General features: G+C 39.2%; 1 protein-coding gene across 6 annotated transcripts in view; it reads left to right on the forward strand.

The window, feature by feature from the left end:
• The window catches only part of PCSK5 (proprotein convertase subtilisin/kexin type 5), a 514,258-nt gene that overhangs the window by 20,481 nt on the left and 466,121 nt on the right, over positions 1-27,656 (forward strand). For all 6 annotated transcript variants that reach the window (XM_025281624.3, XM_044939958.2, XM_025281617.3 and 3 more), the window contains exon 2: positions 24,911-25,015. In XM_025281624.3, coding sequence (XP_025137409.2) covers positions 24,911-25,015 — 105 coding nt within the window. The remainder of the gene's footprint in view (positions 1-24,910; positions 25,016-27,656) is intronic.

Below are 27,656 nucleotides of genomic sequence, written 5' to 3' on the forward strand. Positions count from 1 at the left end.
ATATGAGAGTTGGACCATAAAGAAGGCTGAATGCTAAAGAATTGATGCTTTTGAGCTGTGGTGTTGGAGAAGACTTGAGAGTCCCTTGGACTTCAAGGAGATCAAACCAGTAAATCTTAAATTTTAGGAAATCAATCCTGAATATTCATTGGAAGGACTGATGCTGAAGCTCCAATACTTTGGCCACCTGTTGGGAAGAGATGCTGCTGCTTAGTCGCTTCAGTCGTGTCTGACTGTGCGACCCTATAGATGGCAGCCCACCAGGCTCTGGGATTCTCCAGCAAGAATACTGGAGTGGGTTGTCATTTCCTTCTCCAGTGTGTGCATGCATGCTAAGTCACTTCAGTCGTGTCCAGCTCTGTGTGACCCTATGGACAGCAGCCCACCAGGCTCCTCTGACCACAGGATCTCTAGGCAAGAATACTGGAGTGGGTTGCCAGTGGGAAGAGATGACTCATTAGCAAAGACCCTGATACTGGATCTTTGCACTGGTCATAGCAAACACCCACTTCCAACAACACAAGAGAAGACTCTACACAAGGACATCACCAGATGGTCAACACCAAAATATATTCTTTGCATTTATATTCTTTGCAGCCAAAGATTGAGAAGCTCTATACAGTCAGCAAAAACAAGACCGGGACCTGACTATGGCTCAGATCATTAACTCCTTATTGCCAAATTCAAACTGAAATTGAAGAAAGTAGGGAAAACCACTAGACCATTCAGGTATGACCTAAATCAAGTCCCTTACAGTTACACAGTGGAAGAGAGAAATAGATTTAAGGGACTAGATCTGATAGAGAGAGTGCCTGATGAACCATGGACAGAGGTTTGTGACATTGTATAGGAGATAGGAATCAAGACCATCCCCAAGAAAAAGAAATGTAAAAAAGCAAAATGGCTGTCTGAGGAGGCCTTAAAAAAGCTGTGAAAAGAGAAGCGAAAAACAAAGGAGAAAAGGAAAGATACAAGCATCTGAATGCAGAGTTCCAAAGAAAAGCAAGGAGAGATAAGAAATCCTTCCTCAGTGATCAGTGCAAGAAATAGAGGAAAGAATGGGAAAGAATAGAGATCTCTTCAAGAAAATTAGAGATAGCAAGGGAATATTCCATGCAAAGATGGGTTCAATAAAGGACAGAAATGGTATGGACCTAACAGAAGCAGAAGATATTAAGAAGATGTGGCAAGAATACACAGAAGAACTGTACAAAAAAGATCTTCACGACCCAGATAATCACGATGGTGTGATCACTCACCTAGAGCCAGACATCCTGGAATATAAAGTAAAGTGGGCCTTTGGAAGTATCACTACAAACAAAGCTAGTGGAGGTGATGGAATTCCAGTTGAGCTCTTTCAAATCCAGAAAGATGATGCTGTGAAAGTGCTGCACTCAATATGCCAGCAAATTTGGAAAACTCAGCAGTGGCCACAGGACTGGAAAAGGTCAGTTTTCATTCCAATCCCAAAGAAAGGCAATGCCAAAGAATGTTCTACCGTACAATTGCACTCATCTCACACGCTAGTAAAGTAATGCTCAAAATTCTCCAAGCCAGGCTTCAACAATACATGAACGGTGCACTTCCAGATGTTCAAGCTGGTTTTAGAAAAGGCAGAGGAACCAGAGATCGAATTGCCAACATCTGCTGGATCATGGAAAAAGCAAGAGAGTTCCAGAAAAACATCTATTTCTGCTTTATTGACTACGCCGAAGTCTTTGACTGTGTGGATCACAATAAACTGTGGAAAATTCTGAAAGAGATGGGAATACCAGACCACCTGACCTGTCTCTTGAGAAATCTGTATGCAGGTCAGGAAGCAACAGTTAGAAGTGGACATGGAACAACAGACTGGTTCCAAATTGGGAAAGGAGTACATCAAGGCTGTATATTGTCACCCTGCTTCTTTAACTTATATGCAGAGTACATCATGAGAAACACTGGGCTGGATGAAGCACAAGCTGGAAACAAGATTGCCAGGAGAAATATCAATCAGATATGCAGATGACACCACCCTTATGGCAGAAAGCGAAGAAGAACTAAAGAGCCTCTTGATGAAAGTGAAAGTGGAGAGTGAAAAAGTTGTCTTAAAACTCAACGTTCAGAAAACGAAGATCATGGCATCCAGTCCCATCACTTTGTGGCAAATAGATGAGGAAACAGTGGAAACAGTGTCAGACTTTATTTTTTTGCAGTCCAGAATCACTGCAGATGGTGATTGTAGCCATGAAATTAAAAGACACTTACTCCTTGGAAGGAAAGTTATGACCAACCTAGACAGCATATTAAAAAGCAGAGACATTACTTTGCCAGCCAAGATCTGTCTAGTCAAGGCTATGGTTTTTCCTGTGGTCATGTATGGATGTGAGAGTTGGACTATAAAGAAGGCTGAGCATCAAGGAATTGATGCTTTTGAACTGTGGTGTTGGAGAAGACTCTTGAGAGTCCCTTGGACTGCAAGGAGATCCAACCAGTCCATCCTAAAGGAGATCAGTCCTGAGTGTTCATTGTCTTGAGTGTTCATTGGGAGGACTGCTGTTGAAGCTGAAACTCCAATACTTTGGCCACCTGATGTGAAGAACTGACTCATTAGAAAAGACCATGATGCTGGGAAAGATTGAAGGTGGGAGGAGAAGGGCTCGACAGAGGATGAGATGGTTGTATGACATCACCGACTCAATGGACATGAGTTTGGGTGGACTCCAGGAGTTGGTGATGGACAGGGAGGCCTGGCGTGCTGCAGTCCATGGGGTCGCAAAGAGTCAGACACAACTGAGCAACTGAACTGAACTGGTACTGGGGAAGATTGAAAGCAGGACGTGAAGGGGATGAGAGGAGATGGTTGGATAGCATCACTGACTCAATGGACAGGAGTTTGAACAAGCTCTGCTAGATAGTGAAGGACAGGGAAGCCTGGTGTGCTGCAGTTCATGGGGTATCAAAGAGTCAGACAAGACTGAGTGACTGAGCAACAATAAAGTGTATGAACATCTCCTAAGTCAAAGCAAGTCACATGACCAAGCCCAGCTTCAAGAGGCAGTGACATAAACTTCACAGCTCCATAAGAAGAGAGGCAAAGAGTTTGTGGTCTATTTTGCAGTCTATCACAGGGAGACTGTTAATAAATAATTGAATGTTGAACCAAAAGTGTGTCAACTGGTGGTAGATCCAGTGGATAGAAAGCAGGGAAGGGGAAATGCCTGGAACAGTTTTTCAGTTGTAAACAGGACGACTGGAGAAGTTTTCATGGAGGAGGTGACATGGGTAAAGATCTGAAGAAAGTGAGCTAAAGAGATGGACCTTCCAGAAATGTTGAGGAGACACATTCTAGTAGCGGAAGCAGCCAGTGTTGAGGCCCTGAACAGGAGAGAGCTTGATAGAATGGAGCAATGGTAAGATGTTAAGGGAACAAGTCAGGTAACAGAGGGGCTGCAGAGGCAATGGGGATGGGAAAGAGAGGTGAGGGAGATTCTGTAGATCAGTGTTTCTCACATTTAAAAGAATATTTGAAGTAATTTGATTTATGGTGTTTCAGGTGTACATCAAAGTGATTCAGTTATGCATATGTATATTCTTTTTCAGATTCTTTTCACTGTAGGTTTTTACAAGGTATTGAATATACAGTTATCTGTGCTATATAACAGTAGGACCTTGTTGTTTATTTTATGACTTCTCACATTTTAATATGCACAGAGTCACTTGGGGAACTGTGTCAAAATGGAGATTCTGATTAGGTCAATGGGGCCAAAGTTTCTGTGGTTCTAACAAGCTCTCCAGCGACACCACGGCTACTGGTCCTGGGACCACACTTTGGCACAAGCCTTAGGTCTCTGTAGGTCGTGCCCAGTAAGGACTGGACTTGCTCTGAGGGAAGAGGAAGGCCATTTGATAGTTTTGAGCGGAGGTGTGACCTGGTCTCTGTTATGTGCTGAGATATTAATTGTTTAGAATGTTGACATCCACAAAGTACAGGAGGTGGAAACATCGTGCCATCTGATGTGGAGTGGAACTTGGTCTGGATTTAGCCTGCTGAGACTTTAATCATCTGAGTGTCCTTTCCTCTACAGGGCTGTTTTCTTCTTTGTTGGTGAACATGAAAGAGATCTGTCTCTGAACATCCTCTCCCCAACCCCACTTCCATATGGGATTTGCTCTATAGTAAACTGGCTCCATCTCCTTGCAGTCACCCAAGTCTTGGTTAATAGAGCTGGGCTGGACTCAGCCTTTTTCTTTCCCCCAGCTTCAGGGACCCTGACTAAGTGGCTGTCAGTCTCTGGCTCACATTCCAGCCACCTGGGAGCCTTTAACGATACCTTCAGTGCTTCTGATGAGCGGACCTTGAGTGGGGTCTGGGCATCAGTTGTCTTAAATGTGCAGCCAGGGTTGACAGCCACCACTGTGCTCAGTTCTTCCTCAGCACCTGATGGCCTGGCTGTGTCCCCAGCGCTCAGAGCTTCTCTCTCCCCAAGGAGGCCACCTGCTCTCTACTCCGGTCTCAGCCTTCTCTCTTTTCATTACCATCAAAACACAGGAATTATTAGCTTGTTTTCAACTCTGTTGCACTTTGACAATTTCAGCCTCAGTAGTCAAGTTTTGCTAAATTACAACCTGTTTGCTTTTGGAGTGGGGTGGGGGTTGTCTTTGGATAGCTACACGTATATAAATATTTGTTGATGTTGAGGTTCACAGATTTCTGCTTTTTGTGTGCAATTTCTGTTTAAAGGCCCTGGCCACACAATAAATTGTTAAGTGAACTCCAGGATCTTTACCCAGTGGATGGAATACCAGGAGCATGGGCTGAAAATCATTTGGCTCCTGGTTTCATGTTTATGAAATATCGCCCAAGTTGCTTATAGATGTAGTTTCATACCCTGAATACAATGTCTGCTTACTTTCATCTCATGTCTCATTACTACATTTCACTATTTATAATAAGAACACTAGAAATGAATATACATTGTGCATTCTGAAACACTGGTGGACAGCAGATATATTTTTGTATTACACATAAGCACTTAAATAAATATGCTGCTTACTTAAACATTTCTTTATTTTACAATCCACCAGGAAGTGCAAAATATAGAAGGGGCCTGGTGTCTGTCTCAACCTTTGAGAAGTCCTTCTGAAAAAATTCCTTAGGAAAGTGCTTTTATCTTTTTCCTTTTCATCTAGTCTGTAAGTATATAGGTCTTAATTGAAGGTCTTATTCTTTAATGCCTTTTTGTTTTCTAATCAGAGTAGGAAATAAAGAAAAATGAAAGGCCAGTGCAAAATATTATCTGAAACGTGTGTCACAAATTTGCTGTATCATCATGTACCCAAAATGACTTGTCTGTGCGTTATTAACTTGTAACAGATTTACACTAATTATTAACTCGACCAGATGGGTTTACTCAAGTGTTATCATCAAGGGCTTTGTGATGTGAGAGTATGATCAAGTTCCATAACATTTATTGCTTTGAGTTTTGCTGGATCCAGCATTCCATTTAGGCCCCACCTTGTGCATTATCTCATCAGATTTGGCTATTCCTTATTGGAAAGAAAGGGTGTGTGGGGGGGTGTTTTAATTAATGGTAATTTGTGTCGAAAGACAAATGCCACTTTCAACAATCTTTGGCTTTGGGAGATTCCTAATAATGTCTCCTAAAATGTAAATGCCCCATTAGGTAGCGAGACTTAGCGGGTTTCAGAGTTGCTAGCAATTGTGTCACCTAGATCTTCCTTATAAAGATGAAGAAATCTGAGGCCTCAAGAGAAGAGGTATAGTTAGAGCAATGAATGGGCATTTAGCAGACCTGAGTTATAGTATCTTTAAGCTCTGATTTTAAAAGTGTCTGCTGAGACCTGTCTTATTAATAATATAGAGAAGCTTTTCTGGCCATCTTAATCCTTTATAGGAAGGACATATATTTCTTTAATAAGTATTGCTAATAATTTTTGTATTTATCAAGACCTATGCTACTTTAGGAGATCTGTGAGTGGGGAAAATTTATCAAAGACATTTGCATGGATAGGTTTGTAGTGTATGAAAAAGTATCTCTATTTTGGAGGCAATATTCTTTTCCCTATTTCTGTGAAAAATCTCACATTTATACCTTTTGTTGTTAAACTACCTTGAAAAGAAATGTTTGTTTGTTTGTTTGTTTTTCCTGATTTTGGTACATCGAAAGGTCGTTTTTATGGCGGTGGCTGTTTAGTAATGAGGTAAATGATTGATCTAATGGCTGAAGCATGAACACCTTGCTTCATCTCTTGAACCAGAGAGCTGTTTTCTGGGGAAGATCACAAGGCCCATTTTGGGAAAGGAGGGAGTAGTGGTCACTTTTACAAATAGGAATATGACCATGTTGTAATGGGGGTGCTTGTTCCCATGACTATAACCTGAACTCTGTTTTCCTTGGATTTGTTAATCTGTATGATGAGGGGTAAATTGTTGTAGCCATTACATTGAGCGCATACACATTCCCTTTAAGGGTCTATGGAAGTTAGGCAGTAACTAAAATAACAAAATAGAGACATTTCAGCATATCACTGTAAGAATTCAAATTCATATGATACATTTGAGATACAGGAGTAAATGCTTGTGACTGTCCAAACCATTCTCCGCCCTGGATCTTTATCACTTTAGTTTATTGCAGCTTTAAACCTATTTCACAATTTAGCTACAAAATGTTGGCATGTTTGAACCAAGAGGGAGGAAAACTTGTGAAGCCCTGTTTTTCTGCTAAATTGCCTGCCTCTATCTGAGTGATGCAAACATCGCAATCAGGCAATATCCAGTGTTTGGAGTATTAAAATAATTCATTGGTTAATTTTTAGTCTTGTGAACACCTCACAAAATTAATATATATTAAATTCCCTTACTTTTTTTTTTTAATTTATTTATCCAGATATGAGGTATTTGTCCAGGTAAGTCTGTGTCTTCAGTTACTGCAAAAAAACTGTAAACATGGCAATGATTCTTTTGGTAAAACACTGTATTGGGTTTATCTTTTATGTCAACAGTAAGTACTTAGGACTGACAGAAGGGAAATACTTACCTCCCAAGAACATTTTCTTAAACATCACTTTTGACTTTCTATTTTATAGATACAAACATTTACTTGGTAGGCATAATGGTTATTTAAACCCTCATTTTGGGTTTATTTGACATGTATTTAAGATCAAACAAGCTGCTGAGATAAAGGTCAATGGACTTTTTATGTTAAGAAAAAAAAATTAAAACTTCAGCTGGCTCAGGAATTGCTGAGATAAAGATATTAATCCTACAGTTAATCAGGTAGGAGTTGAAGCTTTAAAAATAATTGAAAATAGGGCTCCAAGCACAGATTATGATTTTTTTTTAAAGTCTATTTAGGATTTATATTGAATAGTGAAACTACCCCTGAACTTAGTGTCAGAAAAATCTTGTTTCTGTTACCACTCATAGTATACAGTTGGGTGCATTGCTGGATTTAGCTGGGCTTCAGTTTTATTATTTGGAAAACTGGGGTAATAATCCTTCACTTATTTCACAGTACTCATTCATTTATTCATTTTATAAATGCTTAATGGGCAGCCACTCTATGCCAGGTGCAGCCAGTGGAGCAATATTTAAAAACAGTAAGAAAACAGTTTGATCAGATAGAGAGTAACTGAAGAAGATTAGAGAACACTTTTTCCGAGGAAGTGACATTTGAGTTAAGATGTAAAAGATGAGAAGGAATTAGGCAATGGGAAATTGGAAAAAGGGAATGCTAATTCAAATGGGACCACAAGTGCAAAGGTCCTGAGAAAGGTGGCCAGTGGGGTTGGAGCATAGTGAGGGAAAGGGAAAAGTGTTACAAGATGACGATAGAAAGATACATAGAGCCAGATCTGGTAAGCCAGATCTCCTTGTGGGCCAGATTACTAATTTTTAATTTTATTATAAAAGTAACAGGAAGTAGTTGGCTAGTTTTACAAAGGAGCATGGTATTATCTTAATTACTCATGTAGAACAATGTAAAGATGGAAATTAATATTGCCATTTTCTGGGATAAAACAAGACAAAAACCTGATGAATTATTAATCCTGTTTACAAAAGTGCAGAATTCTTAAATTGGGCAATGGTGCTAAAACATGCAGATCATCCAAAACCCTGGCATTTAAAAAAAATTTATATTGGAATATAGCTGATTAATAATGTTGTGATAGTTTCAGGTGAAGAACGAAGGGATTTAGCCATACATACATGCGTATCCATTCTTCCCCAGACTCCCCTTCCATCCGGGCTACCACATAACATTGACCAGAGTTCCCTGTGGTATACAATAGGTCCTTGTTGGTTATCCAGTTTAAATATAGCAGTGTGTACATATCGATCCCAAACTCCCTAACTATCTCTTTCTCCCGTTCTTCCCTCATGGCAACCATAAGTTTGTTCTCTAAGTCTGTGAACACTGGTATTTCTTGCAAGTATTTTGGGCCAAGTTTATGCATGGATATGAGGGGCAACAGATCTACCTTGTTGGTATTTTGCTTAAACTGATGTTCAGATGTTGTTGCCTCTGAGTATTTATCCACAGGAGCTTCCCTGGTGGCTCAGATAGTAAAGAATCTGCCTGTAATACAGGAGTCCTGGATTTGATCTCTGGGTTGGGAAGATCCCCTGGAGAAGGGAATTTATCCACAGAACTAGGTGTCACCTGGGAACTGGCATTGGATTAAATATGTGCCCCCCATGATTGAAAGAGTAGGTATTCCATTTGTGCTCAATCATGAAGTCCTAGCCCTTGGATATCATAGACTGATAGTGTCAATAAAGCAGGACTCCAGAGGAGATATTGATAATGCAAATAAAGCCTTGTATATCTGATGGTATAATTATGATGATATTTGGGGCAACTTTATACATCTTCTCAGTGCTTGATAAACTCTCAAATGGATGAAAATAACATTTTTCTACTAAGACATCTGTTGAAATATCAAAACAGTTTACTTGAAAAGAAGAAGAAAAACATGTTCTGATCTTTACAGCTTGAGATAGTTATTGAAAATTTAGAAATCATTATTGATCCTCTACACAGAAAGCAGAAACTAAGAAGATATAGTCCACATTAAGTAGAATATGGCAAGACCTAATGGTTATTGTGAGACAACTTTTAATTTTTAATAGTTTCAATTATTAGTACATATATCACTTGTGAAGTTTTAGTTCTGAAACTTTATTCACTTGGTTATGGAATGAACTGATCCATCACAGATAACTATACCTCTCTTAGTACTATGAACATTATTAATGTTTTTAATTATCTCCTAGAATTGAGTTTGCATAAAATTCTACTTGAAATCCAATTTTATTTTAAATATAGATTGGGCTCATAGCATTTTAAAAGGGCAAAGCCTATAATTAAAACCCTAAAACTATATAGATTGTATGGGAATATGGTGGGGGTAGGTTTGTACTTCACCTTGGCTGCACAGGTGAAGATAGCAACATACTCACGTCCTTTTCTGGATGTTTTTTTCATCAGTCATTCATGATGGCCGTGTCCTCACTTCTTGAACTTAGAGTTGGCCAAGAGGGAAATGACTAGATTCTGATTCAGGTTGGGGCTGGGCACGGGAGTGTGCACTTCTGCTAAGCTCCTGGGAGCTGTCAATACTGCTGGTCTGATGCCTCTAATCCTGGGGCCATACTTTGAGAACCACCAATTTATAGATTTTTGCTTATTTTCAAGGCAGTTATGTTAGATGTCGTTAACAACATTTAGGAGACCGAGTCATTTATGCTTTTTCATTTTTGTTTCAAAGTCACCAGCCATATTTTCATAGTTTACAGTAGCTTCATGTGACCTCATTCTTTAGCATAATCAGTTGTATTTTGTTGTGACTCAGGTGGTCGTGTTCGTGGAAAAGAGTCCTTTACTAAGAGATGTTGCAAGACCTCATTCTTTTGATAAAAAGAAAGCTTTACATATTGTGAATGGTTCTCAGGGTTTCTGTTTGTACTGTGTAATTCCAAATGTTGAAGTGGTTGCTATGGCTTTAGGGAAGCTCTTTAATTGAATAAAGCCAATTTGGTAATATATTTTAATCCAAACAACTCCTTAACTTTTTGCTTTTCCATTTACATCACCTTTCCAACTAATTCACTTTTATTCCCGGACCTTTCCCTATACACATTTTTGGGGATCAGGTTTATTTGAGGTATTATTTGCATACATTAAAAATCTCTATATAGTTCTGTAGGTTTTGACAAATGCGTATAGTCATGTGACCACCTTCAAAATAAAGGTACAGAACAATTCTGTCACCTGAAAAGGACTCTCTAGTGCTCCTTTGTAATCAGCCTCTTGCTGCTGCTGTGCTTAGTTGCTCAGTTCTATCAGACTCTTTGCAACCACATGGACTGCAGTCCACCAGGCTCCTCTGTCCATGGGGATTCTCCAGTCAAGAATACTGGAGTGGGTTGCCATGCCCTCCTCCAGGGGATCTTCCCAACCCAGGGATCAAACCCAGGTCTCGTGCATTGCAGGCGGATTCTTTACCATCTGAGCCACCAGGGAAGCCCAAGAATACTGGAGTGGGTATCCTGTCCCTTCTCCAGGGGATCCTCCTCCCAATCCAGGAATCGAACCAAAGTTTCCTGCATTGCAGACAGATTCTTTACCAGCGGAGCTACCAGGGAAGCCAATCAGTCTCTTGCTGCACCCCAATTCTTGGCAACCACTAATGTATTTTCTGGTCGATATTACCTCTTCCACAATGTTGTATTAGTGGAATATGCATTTTTATACAACATTTTGAACCTGGTTTCTTTCCCTTGTTATAATGCATGTGAGATTCATTCCTAATTAATTAATGAGTAAACGCATTCCTTTTAATCATTGAGTGGTATTCCATTGTGGGTATACCAGTTTGTGTATTCATTCACCAGTTGTAGGACAAAGGGTTGTTTCCACTTGTTGGTGATTATGAGTAAAGCTGCTGTAAATACTCATGTACAAGTTTTTGTATGAACGTAAATTCTTATTTTTCTTGGAGAACATATTTAGGAGGGGGATTTTTGGGTCATATCATACATGAATATTTATTTTTATAGGAAACTGCCAAACAATTTTCCAAATATTCCCAACACTGTGTGACCTTCCATTTACCTGCATCCTCACCATCATTTGGTTTTGCTGTTTTTCTTTTATTTAATCCATTCTAATAGGGCTTCCCTTATAGCTCAGTTGGGAAAGAATCTGCCTGCAATGCAGGAGACCCAGGTTTGATTCCTGAGTCAGGAAGATCTCCTGGAGAAGGAAATGGCAACCCACTCCAGTATTCTTGCCTGGAGAATGTTATGGACAGAGAAGCCTGGCGGGCTATAATCCATGGGGTCGCAAGAGTTGGACACGACTTAGCGATTAAACCACCACCACCAATAGGTATGCATCTGTGACATCTTTAATACAAGTGGCCAATAGCTGTATCCAGTGGCAGAGCTTCAGGAGCTATAAAAATGGGACCCAACCTCACATCTGCTTAGATGGAGAACTGAACACCTGACTGGACACCTCTCCCACCTCTCATACACACAGATGCTATTGCTTATCCCCTGCTCTGGGTTCTGTGTTTAAGGTCACTTTCCTGCAAGTGTTAACACGGCCAGTCTCCAGGAAGGACCAAGATAGGGACAAAAGAACAGGGCATCTCTGAACAGCCTTTAGAAAGAGACAGAGCTTCTCCTCCTAAGAAGGTTTTTTAACTGAGGGTGATGAGACCATCATCTGTCTTAAGCACACATTGTTTCTGTCACGTGTTCTTAATGCTCACAGCTTTTCCCTCAGAGTCTTCCCTTTTACGAATAAACTGTGTCATTTAAAATTCTGTAGAGCTCAACATAGCTTCTGTTTACCAGTATGATAAAATATAGGAAATTCTGAATCTGGTTATACTAAATATATTTTTCTAAAAATATTTTTTTTGGGTTTTGAATGGCTTTTGAAGCCATTCAAGATGGCTTTTGAAATAATTAAAAGGATGAATAAAAGAACAAAACATACCAGTTACATTAGTGCTGAAATCAAATTGATTAGATACTTTCTCATTTAAACTTACTTTAATTAATTAGATAGGAATAATTGAACAAAGATGATAGAATTCAGAGTAAATTGTCCTATTTCTGAAGAATTAGATGAATAGATTAGAACAGTGGTTGTTCACCTGTAGAATCATTTAGAATGCTTTTTCAAAGAAAATACTCATGCCCTGGCTTTAACTCATATCCTTACATCAGAATCTCTGGACTGGATGTAAAGGGAAACTAATATTTAGTATTTTTTTTAGCCTCCATATAATTCTAATGTATAGCAAGGGTTGAGAGTCATTGAATATAAAGAGAAAATTTAGTGTTCCTGGTGTAATTCTAGAAATGTGGCCACCTATCAGAATGTGTGTGTTTCCATGTAGTATGTGGAAATGCTTTCAAGTTGCAAAGGTGATCAGTAATGAAAAGAATAATGTAGGCTGTGTGTGCTCTTTCTCTCTCAGCATCTCTTGGACTCTCTACTTTGTGTGTATGTGTGTGTGTTTATTTGTGTGATATGTGTATTACAAACAGGTGGAATAGATTAAATATTAAACAATAATTTCTTGTAGTTTCTCCAGAAATTACTTACATATGGGTTTTTAAAAACTTTTTAAAAGAATAGCTAACTATAAACAGCAGTCATAAATGTTTTTATCTGAGGAATATAGTATGATTCCTCAGTAATAATGTAATATATTACATTAAGGGCATAATTATTCATTTTGGAAAAAAATGGATAGAAGAAAATAAAAGCCTAACACCATTTACAGTTCATTCTTACATAACTGTTACAAACATATTATACATTGAATGTGAAATCCCATTCTTTTGTATAATAGACTAATATAAAAAATTATTTCAGTGCTCTTGGGAGAAATATTCTGATTCAATAGAGAAGATGTAAATTTCAAACTTGCAATTGACACAATGCGGTTGTCTGAGTCAGGTCAGAACGTTACCTGCATCTTAACAGGGTCTTTGTTTTGTTCACTCTATCTTCAGTATCTTTGGATCAGTGCTTGACCTAGAGTGTGCTCTCAGTAAAGAACCAGATGTTTAGGCATGCTGTGAATATATAGAGCAAAATATAGAAAATGACATTCTATATTCAACAGAAATGTAAATTTCTATCATTTACATTTAAGAAGTTAAAATATAGACTGGAGGAGAACCAAATTAAAAAGGGCATCTGAGGATTTTTTAGTTGGCCAAGTGCATTCTGCTAAAAATATTTCAATTCTAAGCTACTCTAGTAGTAGGACATCACCCAGGGAGGTCATAGGATCATGATTCCATTCTGGCTCCACCATACCTAGAGTCGAGATGTGTTATGTTCTGGGCTCCAAGTTTTCTGGGGAAGCATAGCAGATGTTGGCATGTCTAGGGGAAGCAACTTTGCGACGGCTTGTCTCCTGAGGGAAAAAATGGAAAAACTCAGATGTTCAGCCAAGAACAAGGAAGACCCAGTCCGGACGTGTTGGTTGTCTTGCACACACAAGAAGGATGACCCTATGGGTTGCCATCACAAGCTAGAACCAGGAGTGAGGAGTGGATTTAGACTGATTATCTGGAATAACTTTGTAACAAATGTGCTGCCCCAGAAAATGCAGTGCTCTGTGTATAAAGGTTGAAGAATAGATTCCTGTACTCAATGGAGGAAAGGCAGATCAAAATTCTGTGTAAGTCTTTTCCAACTTTGTTACTCTCTGATTTGTTTTGAGGCAGATCTCCTGTCCTGTGTGAATAGTGGGGTAGATTGTAGTTTTCTCACTTGAACCTGGGAAAATCTGGTGCTTACTCTATATTCTCTGTCTTACATTTCCCTGGTGAAATTGTCATACCTGTTTCTTGCTTGCTTGGTATTTGTAGTCAAGACGTTTTTGATCACTCACTTTTATGATGAACTATAGGGACATAGATTCTGCTATGCTGTACTGATCAGATAGCTTTAGAATAAAATAATGAGGCCTCATCTTGGTGAGGGCAAAAGGGTAGGATGAGGAGTGGATATTTGAGTGTGCACATTGAATCCAATGTGGTGATAGAAAAAACCCTTTGAATAAATTTTAAATAAAAATCAAAGTGCTGTGACTAGAAAAAGCTTAGATTTTTTGAGATCAGACTCAGACATTTTCTCACTTGGGCTGTTTTCTTCTCCATAAAATTAGAATAATTCTCCTTCTTTTGCAGGGCTGTTGGAAAGATTGGATATTATGTAGGAAAGCATCAGCAAGTGGTAGCTATTGTTGTTAGTAGTATTAATTACATAATGGCTTTGAACAAACAAGTGACTTACTCCTCTTTTGCTGGGCAAGATGCTTTATCTTACTTTTCAGTTTGCTTTGAAGATTAAGCAAGAGAGTGCTAACAAAGGTGCTGAGCAGAGTACAGGGCTGATACTCATCACTATCTGGCTTCCCTGGTGGCTCAGATGGTAATTAAAGCATCTGCCTGCAATGCAGGAGACCAGCATTCGATCCCTGGGTCGGGAAGATCTCCTCGAGAAGGAAATGGCAACCCACTCCAGTACTCTTCCCTGGAAAATTCCATGGACAGATGAGCCTGGTAGGCTATAGTCCATGGGGTTGCAAAGAGTCGGACATGGCTAAGTGACTTCACTTTCACTTTCACAGCTACATAGAAATTGATAACTGAATACCCAGGGTCCTGAAAATTATGAAAAATAAACAAACTCCAAATACAAATAGTCTAGTTTCATTTTCTTTGCTTCTCATGCATGTCTACTGAGATACTAGTTATATATTGTATTAGTTTCTTATTGCTGCTGTATGTAACAAATGATCACAAACTTAATGGCTTAAAACAACATAAAATTATTACCTTTCAGTTCTTAAGGTCAGAGGTCCTAACCTAAAGTGAGGATGTCATCAGAGTTGTCTTCCTTCTGGAGATTCTAGACAAGATGAGATTCTAGACTCATCTCCTTGCCTTTTGCTTCTAGAAGCCACTTGAATTCCTTGACTCATCTGTCACCCCTTCCTTCATCATCAGAGCCAGCAACATAGCATCTTCAAATCTCTAGGTCTCTCTCTTTGACCTCTTTTTCTTTCTCCCTGTCTCCCCATCTCTGATCTCTGTTTCCATCTCTCTCTCTCTGACCTATGCTTCTGCCATAACTTCTCTCTGATTTTGCCACCTCCTTCTTATAAGAACCCTTGTGATCTCATTGGGCCTACCCAGATAATCCAGGATAATCTCCCCATCTCAAAACTCTTAATCACAGCTGCATTGTCCTTTTTCCCATAGAGGGTGACATAGCCACCGGTTCTGAGGATTAGGATATGAACATTCTTAGGGGACCATAATTGAGCCTGTCACATGTATGCATGTTTTAGAAAGTTTCTCTAAAATCATAGAGGTAATAGATTTTCACTTGAGTATCCTGATTTTTAAAAAATGCTTGTAATGCTTTTGCTCTGATTTCATGTATTCTAATATGGTTGGTTCTCTGAAGATCTGAGTGATTGACTTGAAACTTCAAGTCTAAGTAAGACATTTTTCATATCATTTTGTGGCATTTCATGGCCCAGTGAAATAGCATCCAAGGTGCTTGGTACCAGGTATTATACTAATTTAACTTAGAATGCCCCTTGAACTTCAAGGTGAAGGTGTGCCTTAAAGATACTTTCTCACCTATGTGAAGACACTGTTGTAAGTGTCTTGGGGTCAGTGGTAGAATAGGAAATAGAGACCAGGCTTCCTGTCTGCATAGAGGACAGGGATGGGCTACCATTACTCTCAGGGATGCTTTTCAACACTTTTTTTTCTGTATCTGCTCAAAGTAGACAGAAATGTCCCTAAAAACATCCCCTCTGCATACAACTCTTAGGAGCACCGTCTTATGGGTAATTGTTTTAAATTCACCCTTAGAAACCTTTTATTTTAAACATCTTTTAGAGTAGTTAACATTTGCCGTGGAGTTAGGCTATCTGGAGTCAACCTGAACTCGGCCCTTTCCTAACTGGCTCTAGGCAAGTTCTTAAATTTTGTGAGCTTCTGCTTTTGTGCATATGAAATGGAAACCGTGATACCTACCTCATACTGTTGTGAGGATACAGGGCAGTGATGCTGGGCAGTTCGTTTGTACTTCATAAATATTAGCAGTTCATCAGATTTCTGAAGTTACTTGCCTTCTAATTTAACATTTAATGAATTCAACAGCCTTGTTATACATACCACTTTGGTTCAGTGATTCTAAGAGGTTATTGATTATGATAAAATAAGAGAGGGAAGTATAAAGGCAGGTTTTGGTGATCATGCGGTTGTTCATAATAAATTATTAACTTCTGAACATGTTTGCATATGATAATGTCATTCATTCATTCAACATTTAATAAGAGTAAAGTCTGTGTTATGTTATGTGTTAATGTTATATCACAGAAAGGATTATAAAGAGATTTCCAAGAAGCCTTCCGTAAGGTTTAGAGACATGCTCACTGTTGCTTTGATTACCTCAAGAGCATGGACCATTCATTCATTCAATTATTTATTGGGATACCTGACACTGCTAATAAGAGCTAGGGCTGATCCAGCAGTGAGTAAAACAAAAATTCACATTCTCTGAAGCTAACATTCTGGTAGAGGAAGACCAACAATAAATGAGACAAATACAGAGAATATATAATGTTAAGAGGTGATAAGTGTGACGGGGAAAATTAAATCAGGGAAGGGGCAATGGAGTATGCTGAAGAGGGAGATGGTAATTTCAAGTGGGGTGGTCTTGGAAATCCTCCCTGTGAAGCGGGCATTTTAGCAAACACTTGAAAGAAGAGAAGATGTGAGTCATAGAGATTTCTAGAAGAGCATTTTTTGGCAGAGGAAAAGCAGGTGTAAAGGCTCTAAAGTTGGAGAGTTCTTGGTGACTTTGGAGAAAGCAATCATGGCCACCCTCTCTCTGAGTCTCCTTTGAATGTTACAAAGTCTGGAACACAGAAGGCAAATAATAACAATGGTTTGAATCCTTTCAGGGAAGTACAAAGGAGTCACCACAGTCAACATTTTAATGAAGGGAAATCAGTGTACCCTGGCACTGCTTCTGGAGCTTTCTGTCTGAATGGAATTTAGCAAGCAGGAGTTTCAAACGTTAATTGTGGGTATTAGAAAGATGTTGAGCTGCAAGAAGAATAATCTTACTGACTTGGTTTCTCCCCACCTCACCTGAGAGGATGGGAGAAAATCTGGACTGAAGAGCCCCATGTCACTGGGTTCTCGCATTTCCCAGTCTCTGAATCATTCTACAGATGGGGAGGAGAACCAGAAGTCATTAGAGGAGCTACAACTTTTGAATTCACCATTATTGAGGTATAATTTAAATATTCCCCAAGGCACCCATTTTTAGCTAAGATTAGATGAGCTTTGACAAACATACATACCCTGAGGTGTGCTGATAAACACTAAACAAGTGACTTTCAGAGAAAAAAAGAAACCTTAATTGTAACCTTTACCAATTTTTCCTGATGTGCTAAAAACTTCTGCCATTGTTGATGTCAGGTTATCAATGTGATGTCCCTGAAGAAAGTGTTGGAAAAAGATGCATTTGGATTTTGCAAACCTTCATTGAGCTAGTTCCAGCGTGCAGGAGCACTTATCACTGATGGAATTACTGCCACAGTTGTGATACAGAAATTCCCCAGACTCCGAAGTTTCTCTAGGCTTTCCCCAAGGTTATCACTGATCTGTTTGTTGTCGTGATAGAGTAACTGTCCTAGAATTTCTTATCAGTGGAATCATACAGTATGTGCTCTTGGTGTCAGCATGCTGTTTTGACCTTCATCCATGTTGCCGCATGCATCATCAGAGGTTTGCTCCTTCTTATTGCTGGGCATTCCATTCTATAGATATACCATAGTTTATTTATCCATTCACCTGTTGATGGATATTTGCATTGTTTCCAGTTTGGGGCTGTTATTAAGAAAGCTGCTGTAAACATCTGTGTGTGCTATAAACAACAAAAAAAACCACATTTTTTTTGTCTGAAAATAGGTCTTCATTTCTTTTGCGTAAATACTATAAATGAAATAGCTGGATCAATAGGATGATATATGTTTCCTAAGAAATTACCACATGATTTTCCAAAGATGTTGAACCATTTTCTCCTCTCACTAGCAATGTATAAGAATTCTGATCCTCTGCAATCTCATTAAAAATTGATATTGTCTGCCTTTTAAATTTTAGCCATTTTGGTATGTGTATAGTGCTGCTATTATTTTAATTTTCATTTGAGCATCTTTTCACATGCTTAGTGGTCATTTGTATATCTTTTGTGATATATCTGTTCAAACTTTTGCTCATTAAAAAAAAATCTAGTTGTCGACTGGTGGTGAAAAAAAAAAACTTATCAAAAAAGAGTACAGAATTTGGGGATATATGTAAGTTGGAGAGGATGGGAAGGAAAATAAGGCAGACAAGCAGCCAAGAGCTGCTGGTTCATTGAGGTGCCCGTGATCTCGGCACTTCATAACCAAGGTGACTGACTCTCCCAGTTTGCCGGGGCCTGATCCAATTTAAGCACTGAAGAATCCTGTGTCCCTAGAAACATGTCCGTACTGAGCAAACAGCATGATTGGGCACCCTATAGAACTGTCTAGAAGAAATTTGCAAACTCTATGTGTGTAATGACTATAAGTCATTAGGCTGGTGAGGGTTTTAGCTGCCAGCACAGGTAAGTCTGTTAGTAGTGAATGAATTCTGACCGGCCACAAGCTCCTCATCAGGGGTAAAGCCAGTGCATAATATGGGTCTTCTGGCTTCCAGCTCTCTGCTCAGAAGTTAACAGCTCACCTGTGACAGGAATTTAGGAACACTGGAAAAATTCTCTCCTACTGGCAGAAAAAGAGGGGAAAAAAGCCTCCAATGATTCTTTTTTATCATTTTTTTAATGATAAAAAAGTGATTTTTTTTTAATTGCAAGCACTATGAACTCAGTTATTTGGCTTATGTTTTAATTTTCTGATCAAATGCACTTGTCCATGGAAGAACCAGGACAGTGTCTTACTAGTCATTTACACCTTAGTAAAAAGAATTTATAAAAAGCCTTTCCTAAGAACATAATCTAGTTTGAGTAAAAGTAGTGATAGGAAAATTCTGAGTGCAAGGACGAAGGGCTCCGACTAAGGAAGAAAAAGCACAAATGCTTGACAGAATTGAGAATGAGAGATGAAACTCATCGACTTAGTGTTGTGTATACGAGTTGTGTTGCTAGGCAAGGAAGAGAGTAGCTATATAAAAGAGGAGTTTAAGAAGATCAAATGGGAAGGAATTATTCTCGTTCCTTTATGTGGTGTTAAGGAAAAGTGTGCGCTTTGATCTGCTATTGATCATATACTTCATCTACTCCTTTAGTTCTTGATTTATTTATAAGATGTCCCAGTGTTAGTTATGTATTGTTCCTTGTTTTAGCCCTTGTTGCTATTGCATAACATATAAACACAGTCATGTTTTCTTTTACATTACCCCAGAGGATCTAAATGAAATTCCTCCTTATAGACAATATTACTGCTGTGTTTTCATACACTGTCTTTCTTTTGAATCACTTCCAACATGTTATGACATTTTTCTTCTTAGTGTTTATTAAATGCCCTCCACATGCACAGTGCTGTTGAAAGAATGTAAAAGACACAATTCTTGCCAATAAGAGACATATTACTAGATGAGAGGCATAATGATGCTTTTAGATGTTTTTATATATAGATATTATTTTTATATTTATCTTAAACATATAAGAAAGATATGAAAATATTTAATACAGATTACTTTGTTTGGATGAGGTAGAATAATTGAACTAATGCACACTGTTCCTTAGCTCTTGGCTTGCCAAAAAATGTAGAGATGTCTCACCTACCACCTTCAGAACCATAATCCCAGCAGACTTGGGACTTCAGTTACGGTAGAAATAACCACCCCCCCCTTTTTTTTTCTTTTTTGGGGGCCTTAATTTAATAGCTCTGTGATTCTCATCCTGAAGATTTTGAATCAGATATAGCTCTAACATCTGTAGCTTTAGCAATATAAGTATTCTGATTTTCACATTGTTCATTCAAGAGGCTTTTCCCTCCTGAGAACACACTGTGTGTTGAGCCATGTACCAGGAACTGGGAACAAACAGAGGCACCTCTACCTCGTAGGAACTTACAGGCATGCAGGTGGGGACACAGCTATTCAAAGAATAATTGCACTAATCAGCTATGACTAAAGGTATATAATCTTAGGACTCTGTGAGATGATGTAATAAAGGAAGCTGACCAGGTCTGGGAGCTTGCAGGCTTCCTTCTTGTGGTGAGACCTAAAGGGTAAGGAAGAAAAAGCAAGGTGGGGGCTGCTGGTAGGGAAGGGTGCAACAGGGAGAGGGTGTATATCGGCATCACATGGTCCAGGAACTGAAGGAATTACCTGCAAATGTGACTTGACGTGAGGCAAGAGGGAGGCAGCACCCGATCCCACAGGCCCTGCAGGTCGAAGGTGGATCGTGCTCTTTACTCCATGAGTTTAGGTAAAGCACGTAGACTGCTTCCTGGTACAACACAAATGTTGATATGATATTATTATTATTTACTTTAAAAACTGTATTATTAAATAATATCAAATCTTACTATTTATTTTAAGAGCAAAGGGAAGCCATTCAAGGATTTGGAGCAGGGGTATGACATATGACATCCAAATGTACATTTTATACCTAACTCTGGCCACTGTATAGAAAGACTGGAGAGAGGAGTTTGGTGCAAGCAGCTGTGAGAAGCCTAGAAACCAGTGTAGCTATTTAACAGACAGGATATCAGAGCAGACACTGTGGCTCATCTGTAGCCTGGAGCTTGGTTTTGCCTGTAGCCCATGACTTCAGAGGTACATAACTTGGAGGGTCTCTAAGTCACGTGAGATTGTATACGCGTAAAATTACTTTTTCAGAAGTTGTCGTCTGTCCAATTTGGAATGTTCAGTGGAGCCAACTGCTGAATCCAGTGCTTGGTCTGTTTTGGAAGACATTCACTATTGACTATTAAATAGCTTGGAGAATTCATCAGGAAGGCCAAGTTTCAGAAAAGGGCCCCAAAGCCACTACAGAATGGGCCCCCACCAGAACAGCTGCTTCTGCTTCAGTGAGGCAGCTGAGGAGGGAGGAAGCTACCCTATGATACCCCTGTATTTCTTCTCAAATCTCTTTCCAACTGACTGACAAAACAGAATGTGCAAATCCATGCCCAGAAAGCTAGCAAGCAGGTACTAAGACCTCTACCACCACCATCGTTAAGAAACCTAAATGTCTCCAAGAGCATGCCTCACAATGCCATAGTCTGCCTTTTTTTGGTAGAACCTTAATCACATTCAGAACTCTGGTTGCATAGACTTTAGCTCTGCAGTATAGGAAGACTCACTAGAAGGATGTTGGAATGCTTCTTCTGAACCCATTCATGAGATGCACCATGAAACTTAACTAAATTCACCCCGACGTGAGACAGTCAATAAAGGTATACATTTTATCACCTCACAATACCAGCTGTGTGCCTTTGGACACTACTAGAGCCTCAACAGCCTCCTTTATCAAATTGGAGATAATGATATTTATCTTCAAAAGCTCTTGGGGAGATGAAGTTAAATAACATGACATGACAGGCGTTCAGTAATTGAAGCATCAGCCAATCACTGACCACCATTCTGCAACCTGTAGAGCAGTGGTCCCCAACCTTGATGGCAACAGGGCCTGTTTGGTGGGAAGACAATTTTTCCATGGACTAGGGGGTGGTGATGGTTTCAGAATGATTCAAGAGCATTGTATTTACCCTGCACTTTGTTTCTGTTATTGCATCGGCTCCCCCTCAGATCATCAGGCATTAGATCCCAGAGGTTGGGGACCCCTGCTATGGAGGAAATGGAATCCCTTAAAGATGGATATTAAATAAAGATTACTGCTAAAAAGACTTAATGGCCCCAATAGATGTGGCTCCCTGTATCAGTCCTATGGGATTGGATGAGCATATTTTCCCCTGGAAAAGTAGATAGGATTTGGTTGTGTACTGTTTCAGATATGTGTTTGTGTTAAGTTTAAAAAAATAATGCATCCACATAAATAATGAAAAGAAAATCCTTCTTCTTCAGTTTGTCAAGTTTCCTTCTTGAAATACCCCATGCATATAAACACACATGCCCTCTACATTCTTCCTTTTTCTCCTGAAAAAATTGGGTCATAATATATGCCTCTCTGCACCTATATTTATTTATTTAACCCCCTCCCTTGAAGATCAATCCATTTCAGTTCATGTAGAACCAATCACCCATTGATGGCAGCCAGTTTGGCTTCTTTTGCTTTTACAAAATTTGCTCTGCCAAACACCCATTCTTGTTCATAAGTGACTATTATATCTGTAGAATTAATTTGAAGATGTAGAAAGGCTAAGTCAAAGGTTAAGTACTGTGTATAATTTTACTGATATGACCAAATGACATTCCAAACACTTGTACCAGAGCTTTTCCGATCCTGTAGAAGCTGCATTTGTGCCTACATCTTGTCAACAGTGTATCATCAACCCTTTTGATTTTTGCCAGTGAAATAAGGGAGGTGATACCAGAGTAGATCAAGAGGAATCCTGACCAAGAGACAGAGGTGAGGGATTAATTCGAAGATAAGAGGTGAGAGAAGGTAGGATTTAAATATAAATTTAGAAAGGAAACTCATAACCTTCTGCCACTTACTGTGTGACAGGCAGTGACCTGACAAGGCAATGTACCTGCTGTTACATTCGATCTTTATAGCCATGTGAACTCATAAACACTGTCATCTCCCGTTTCACTCTGATGCCCAATTTCTGTGTACTACACTTCCTGTGTCCTTATTTCACAGTTGAGGAAACTAAGGCCCAAAGAGGTTAAGTGATGTATCCCAGATTTCAGCGAAGTTAAGTCAAGATAAGGGTTCCACTTTCCAGCTCTATGTACACACTGCATTAGGCCAGGATTCTGGCCTGTACCATTGAAGCCGCAAAGGATCTGAATATATTTTCAGGGTGTATTTCATCCATGGTTTAATAGTTGAGTTGAATTCAGTCATTTCCTATAGTAGGAGAAATTCTGTAATAGTTGAGTGGACATGATCTTAAACACACTAATATTTTTCATGTTAGTAATAAATTCTTCCTCAGAGATTCTCTGTTCCTTTTCACAAAAACTACTGTATTTACCCAAGGAGCATTCTTGACAGAAGCTCCATGAGATGAAAGCTCTAAGCTTCTTGGGATTTTAAGATTTTCTGATAAAGGATTAAGCAGCCCCTCCTGAATTCTACCCTTAGTCCTTTGGAATTTTAAAATTGGCCTGTAAATCCTTCTTAAAACACCCTTACAGACTGGGACTGGCAGCTGTGCCCTCTTCCTTATTGTTTTCTATTACTTCAGAGTTCAGGATCACTGAGATTAGAAGTTTTAGCTAGATTTCCTCATTTCCCACTTGTTTGCAGAGTCCAGGATCTCTTCTGTGTATATCTGGGCAGTTTCCACTTGAATCAGAAGTGGGAGACTCCAGACATTCATATTTAATGAAGATAAAAAACATTCAATTAAAGCATGAAGTCTCAGTGAGGAGATGACTCTTAAATGGCACAGAAATTTGGTTAATCATCCGTACTGGAAGGGTGGGACGATGTTTGAGAATGTGATGAAAAGATGGAAATAAAAATAAACCCTTTATCTGAAAAAAGTAAGCTGAGCCAATGACTTCTGTTTTTTTAAATTAAGAAGGCCTAACTTTGGAATTGTCCTAATTGGAAAATATCCTGATCATAGTCATTCTTTTACAGTAGAGCAGTGCTGTTCTAGCAGTGGAGAAATAGACCCTTAATATATTTGCCCAAAAGCAAGGAAATATAAGTGTTAACGAATGGAATCTGAGAGCTGTAGTGATCTTAGACATGAACTAGCCTGAAGTCCAGTTTTATAGACAATGATACTGAGGCATAGTAAGTATATGCAATTTATTCAAGAAGACATTTTTGGTGACTGTAAGCCAAATCTAGAACCAAGCTCTCCTGCATTAGCTCATTGCATGATTTAATGTCCATTATGTGATCCATATTTCATGATCTACTGAAAGAATATGCTTGTTTGGGATTGTGTTTTTTTTAGAATGTACAGGGATTTATTTTTACAGCTATCCTAAACCTAATTGTTTTTAACTAAAGAAAGGGGTACATAAATGAGAAGACTAATCTGTTAAAGAAATGGTTAAGATAAGGGCAATTAAGCTATTTTCACACAGGAAGCTTAGCTGATAAGACATACAATCTTTTGTTTTAGAAATTCTGCTTTTAGTTTTGCAACACATGAATAAAGGCTATGTATTTATACTGTCTACTGAAGTCAGGAAACAAACTAAGTAGTGTTTTCTTTGCAAATGATAAACTGCTTAGGACTTGTTTCAAATTAATGATATAAGTAATCTAACAAGGTCTTTCATTGTACATTTATCAGAGCAAACAAAATGCAATGTGTTTTTATAACCAGATAGCTATTCGATTTTTTTTTTTCTTTCCCACATTTGGATATAGATTGATATAGAATTACTTAAAATGCTGCATATAAATTAAACATTAAAAAGGAGATAGGGAGAGCCTAGGCTGCCCCATTATAATCTTTAGTTCTGCAGTCACTGCGTCAAGGACGCTCATCTCATATCACATGTCTTTCTTTTGAAAAGTGATCACCAAGGTTCAAGTAACATTGAAGCGCGGCCAGCAACTGCATAATTTATGGGTTTTTTGTGTGTTTTTTTTTTTGGTTTAGTGTTCTTATTTTAATGAAAAACCAGGAAAATGAAGATGTTTTAATACATGAACTCTCTTTTGTTCCTTCCCTCCTACCTTTACAGATCGGGGCCCTGAAGGATTACTACCACTTCTATCACAGCAGGACGATTAAAAGGTCAGTTCTCTCAAGCAGAGGAACCCACAGTTTCATTTCAATGGAACCAAAGGTAAGAAGAACCAGCTGGGTGGGGACCAAGAGATAGATCTTCTGCATTTTTCATTGGTAATCTCACACTAGGAGCTGGTAACTAGCACGAAGGCTTAAATTTCAAGAGTGATCATACTATCCAGTATCTTTGTTTCCTTTTCAGACCAAAAATAGGCGATGGTTTGATTTCTTATTGAAGTGCCTGTATCATCCTAGTTGTAGAACAGCCCAGGGCTATCAGAAGTAGGAGTTGTCATAGAGAAATGAAAAGGGTATATATGTGAGGGCAGATAGGGATGTATTCAGAAATAGTGAAGTGTTAAGGAGACCATACCTTCTGCGTATTTGCATACAAATCTGAAGTTCTATCTGAGCTCCATAGAGGGGTCTCTTCCAGAAGCTTCAGGTCACCGTGATCCTTGCAGTTTCAGTTGGCATTAATACAGCCAGTCCATTGGGAGCTCAAAGACCAGACCATGGCCTAGACCATGTCTGAGACAGGAGGAATTCTGAGCACAGAATAGATAGAAGCTGGCTACTTCTCTTGGGGGCTCATCAGAGATCTTTCTTACACGTTCTCTTGACCCCAATCCTTTTGGGCTGTACAGAAAGCATAATCCTGGGAGAAGCTAGGAGGACATCTGTTTCTATGTCTAGATTCACCCAGTCCATGTTGGTGGCAGTTCAGCTTTGAAATGAGAGATAGTAAGTGGTGGGGTTGTATTAGGGACAAACAGGCTCGTTAACTGGCACCTAAAGCTCTGGGGATGAGTTAACTGCCTGTCCTTACTAAGTTGGAGGAAGGGATTGTCTCTGACAGAGAACCACTTGGCCTCCCAGATATGGTAAGTAAGGATGAAGAGAGGACAGGGGTACCAACCTGGTCACCTGTGGGCTCATGTTTGTTGTTTACTTGTTAGGAAGCGTTGCTTTTTCCTCGTTATGATTAGGGTTTACTGTATGAGCTCATTTTCAAATAAATTGGTCAGCAAGTCCCTACCAGTGAGCATAACAATTTCACCTCAAGATTCCTCGAAAATTATATTCCTTATTAAAGCAACAAGGTCCCTATTTGAATTAATATGCAAATCAGGTTTGCAGTTTGGAGTCCTGCCCTCGGTTATGTGCCACAGTTTGCCTTGTTTAATTTTTTTCTGGAATATTATCACACAGTGTTCATGATTGTAAAATTATATCTTGGTGGTTAGAAAAAACGCTTTTGTCATAAGGCCCAATTTTCCATGGGTTAGAGGAACATCCCATGATACTTAATACTCTGGCAGCCTGTGGATTATATAAATATATATATTTCCCCTTCATCTCTATTCAGAATTAAATGTTACTGGAAAAGCAATCTGTTAGGACGTTCTTGAATTAGCAGAGTTTTTGAAGCGGAGTCACGTTTTTCATCTGTTAACTTTTCCAAAGCTTTCTTGAACTTCAGTAATTTAAATGATTTTAATTTCAGACCTCATGTGCATAGCCAATGTGAATTTGAAAATCCGAGTACTAATTGGTTTGGGAGGTTAGAACAGAAGAAAACATAGAGCTGTTTCAATCCTTAATGTTTTCTTGGGGACGCTGTCTCCCCTTCCTATCTCAATGTATCAGATTGCGCGTGCAGGACCCAACCGAGACCTCGGATGCTGGAACACACAGTGCTCGATGTGTTCATCCTTCCCCACCCAGCGCAGAGAAGCAGGGCTGGTTCATGCCAGCCTCAGGGTACACAACTCAGTTCCTCCTCCTCCTCAGCGCAAGGAACAGCCCAGGGTAGGACTGTACCTTCCTCCTCATTCTGACACGCCTGCCCTTCTTTCCCATCCAGCTGTTTATACAAGAGATGCCACAGCTCTACCAACTTTGCAGATGGAGGGCCCCAAATGGGCAATTGCCCACAGTTTTTTTCAGATATTTCTTAAAGTCCGATCATTCCTTCAACTGGTCATTTCTTGAGCCTCTGGGATATGCCAGCCCCTGTGTTAGGCTTTGAGGATTTGTGGGTAGGGTAGTCCTCTTAGCGAGCTTGCGGCAGCCTCCCACAGTAGCTTTCAGATATAGCTTTTTTTAATTACAAGATGTTACAGTGCTTCTCAGTGTTGGGGATGGAGGAGCGAAGGAGATGGGGTCTACTATATTCTTCTTCCTTCTCAGTTTCCTCCTCAAAAAGCTCAGGCCTGCGAGGTTAAGTTTCCTTTTTAATTAAAAAAAAAAAACAAACAAAAAACAACTTTATTACAGAGAAGTTGCAAAAGCATTATGAAGAATTCCTATGTTTGCTTTCCAGATTCCCCAAATGTTAACACTTTTTACATTTTATCATGTTTACTTGATCTTTTTCTCTCTCTCCTCTCTATACACATGCAGTTCCAGGTATGTATATGTTTCTTTTTGAAAATATGGGTGCGAATTGCAGACACAATGCCCCTTTAAATACTTCACTGTGTATTTACTAAAACCATGGACATTTTTGACACATAACCGGATATACATTGGCTCACATTTTGGTAAAATCTGGATATTAACATCGATTCAGTATTACTATCTGATTTACAGATTTTATTCATATCTTGCCAGTTCTCTCTTTTCAGAGCCAGGAGCACATCAGTTGTCATGTTCCCCAAGCCCCCTCGGTATAAACACTGTCACACTTCATCTTC

This window comes from Bubalus bubalis, chromosome 3 (assembly GCF_019923935.1).
Source record: "Bubalus bubalis isolate 160015118507 breed Murrah chromosome 3, NDDB_SH_1, whole genome shotgun sequence".
NCBI classification, from domain to species: domain Eukaryota; kingdom Metazoa; phylum Chordata; class Mammalia; order Artiodactyla; family Bovidae; genus Bubalus; species Bubalus bubalis.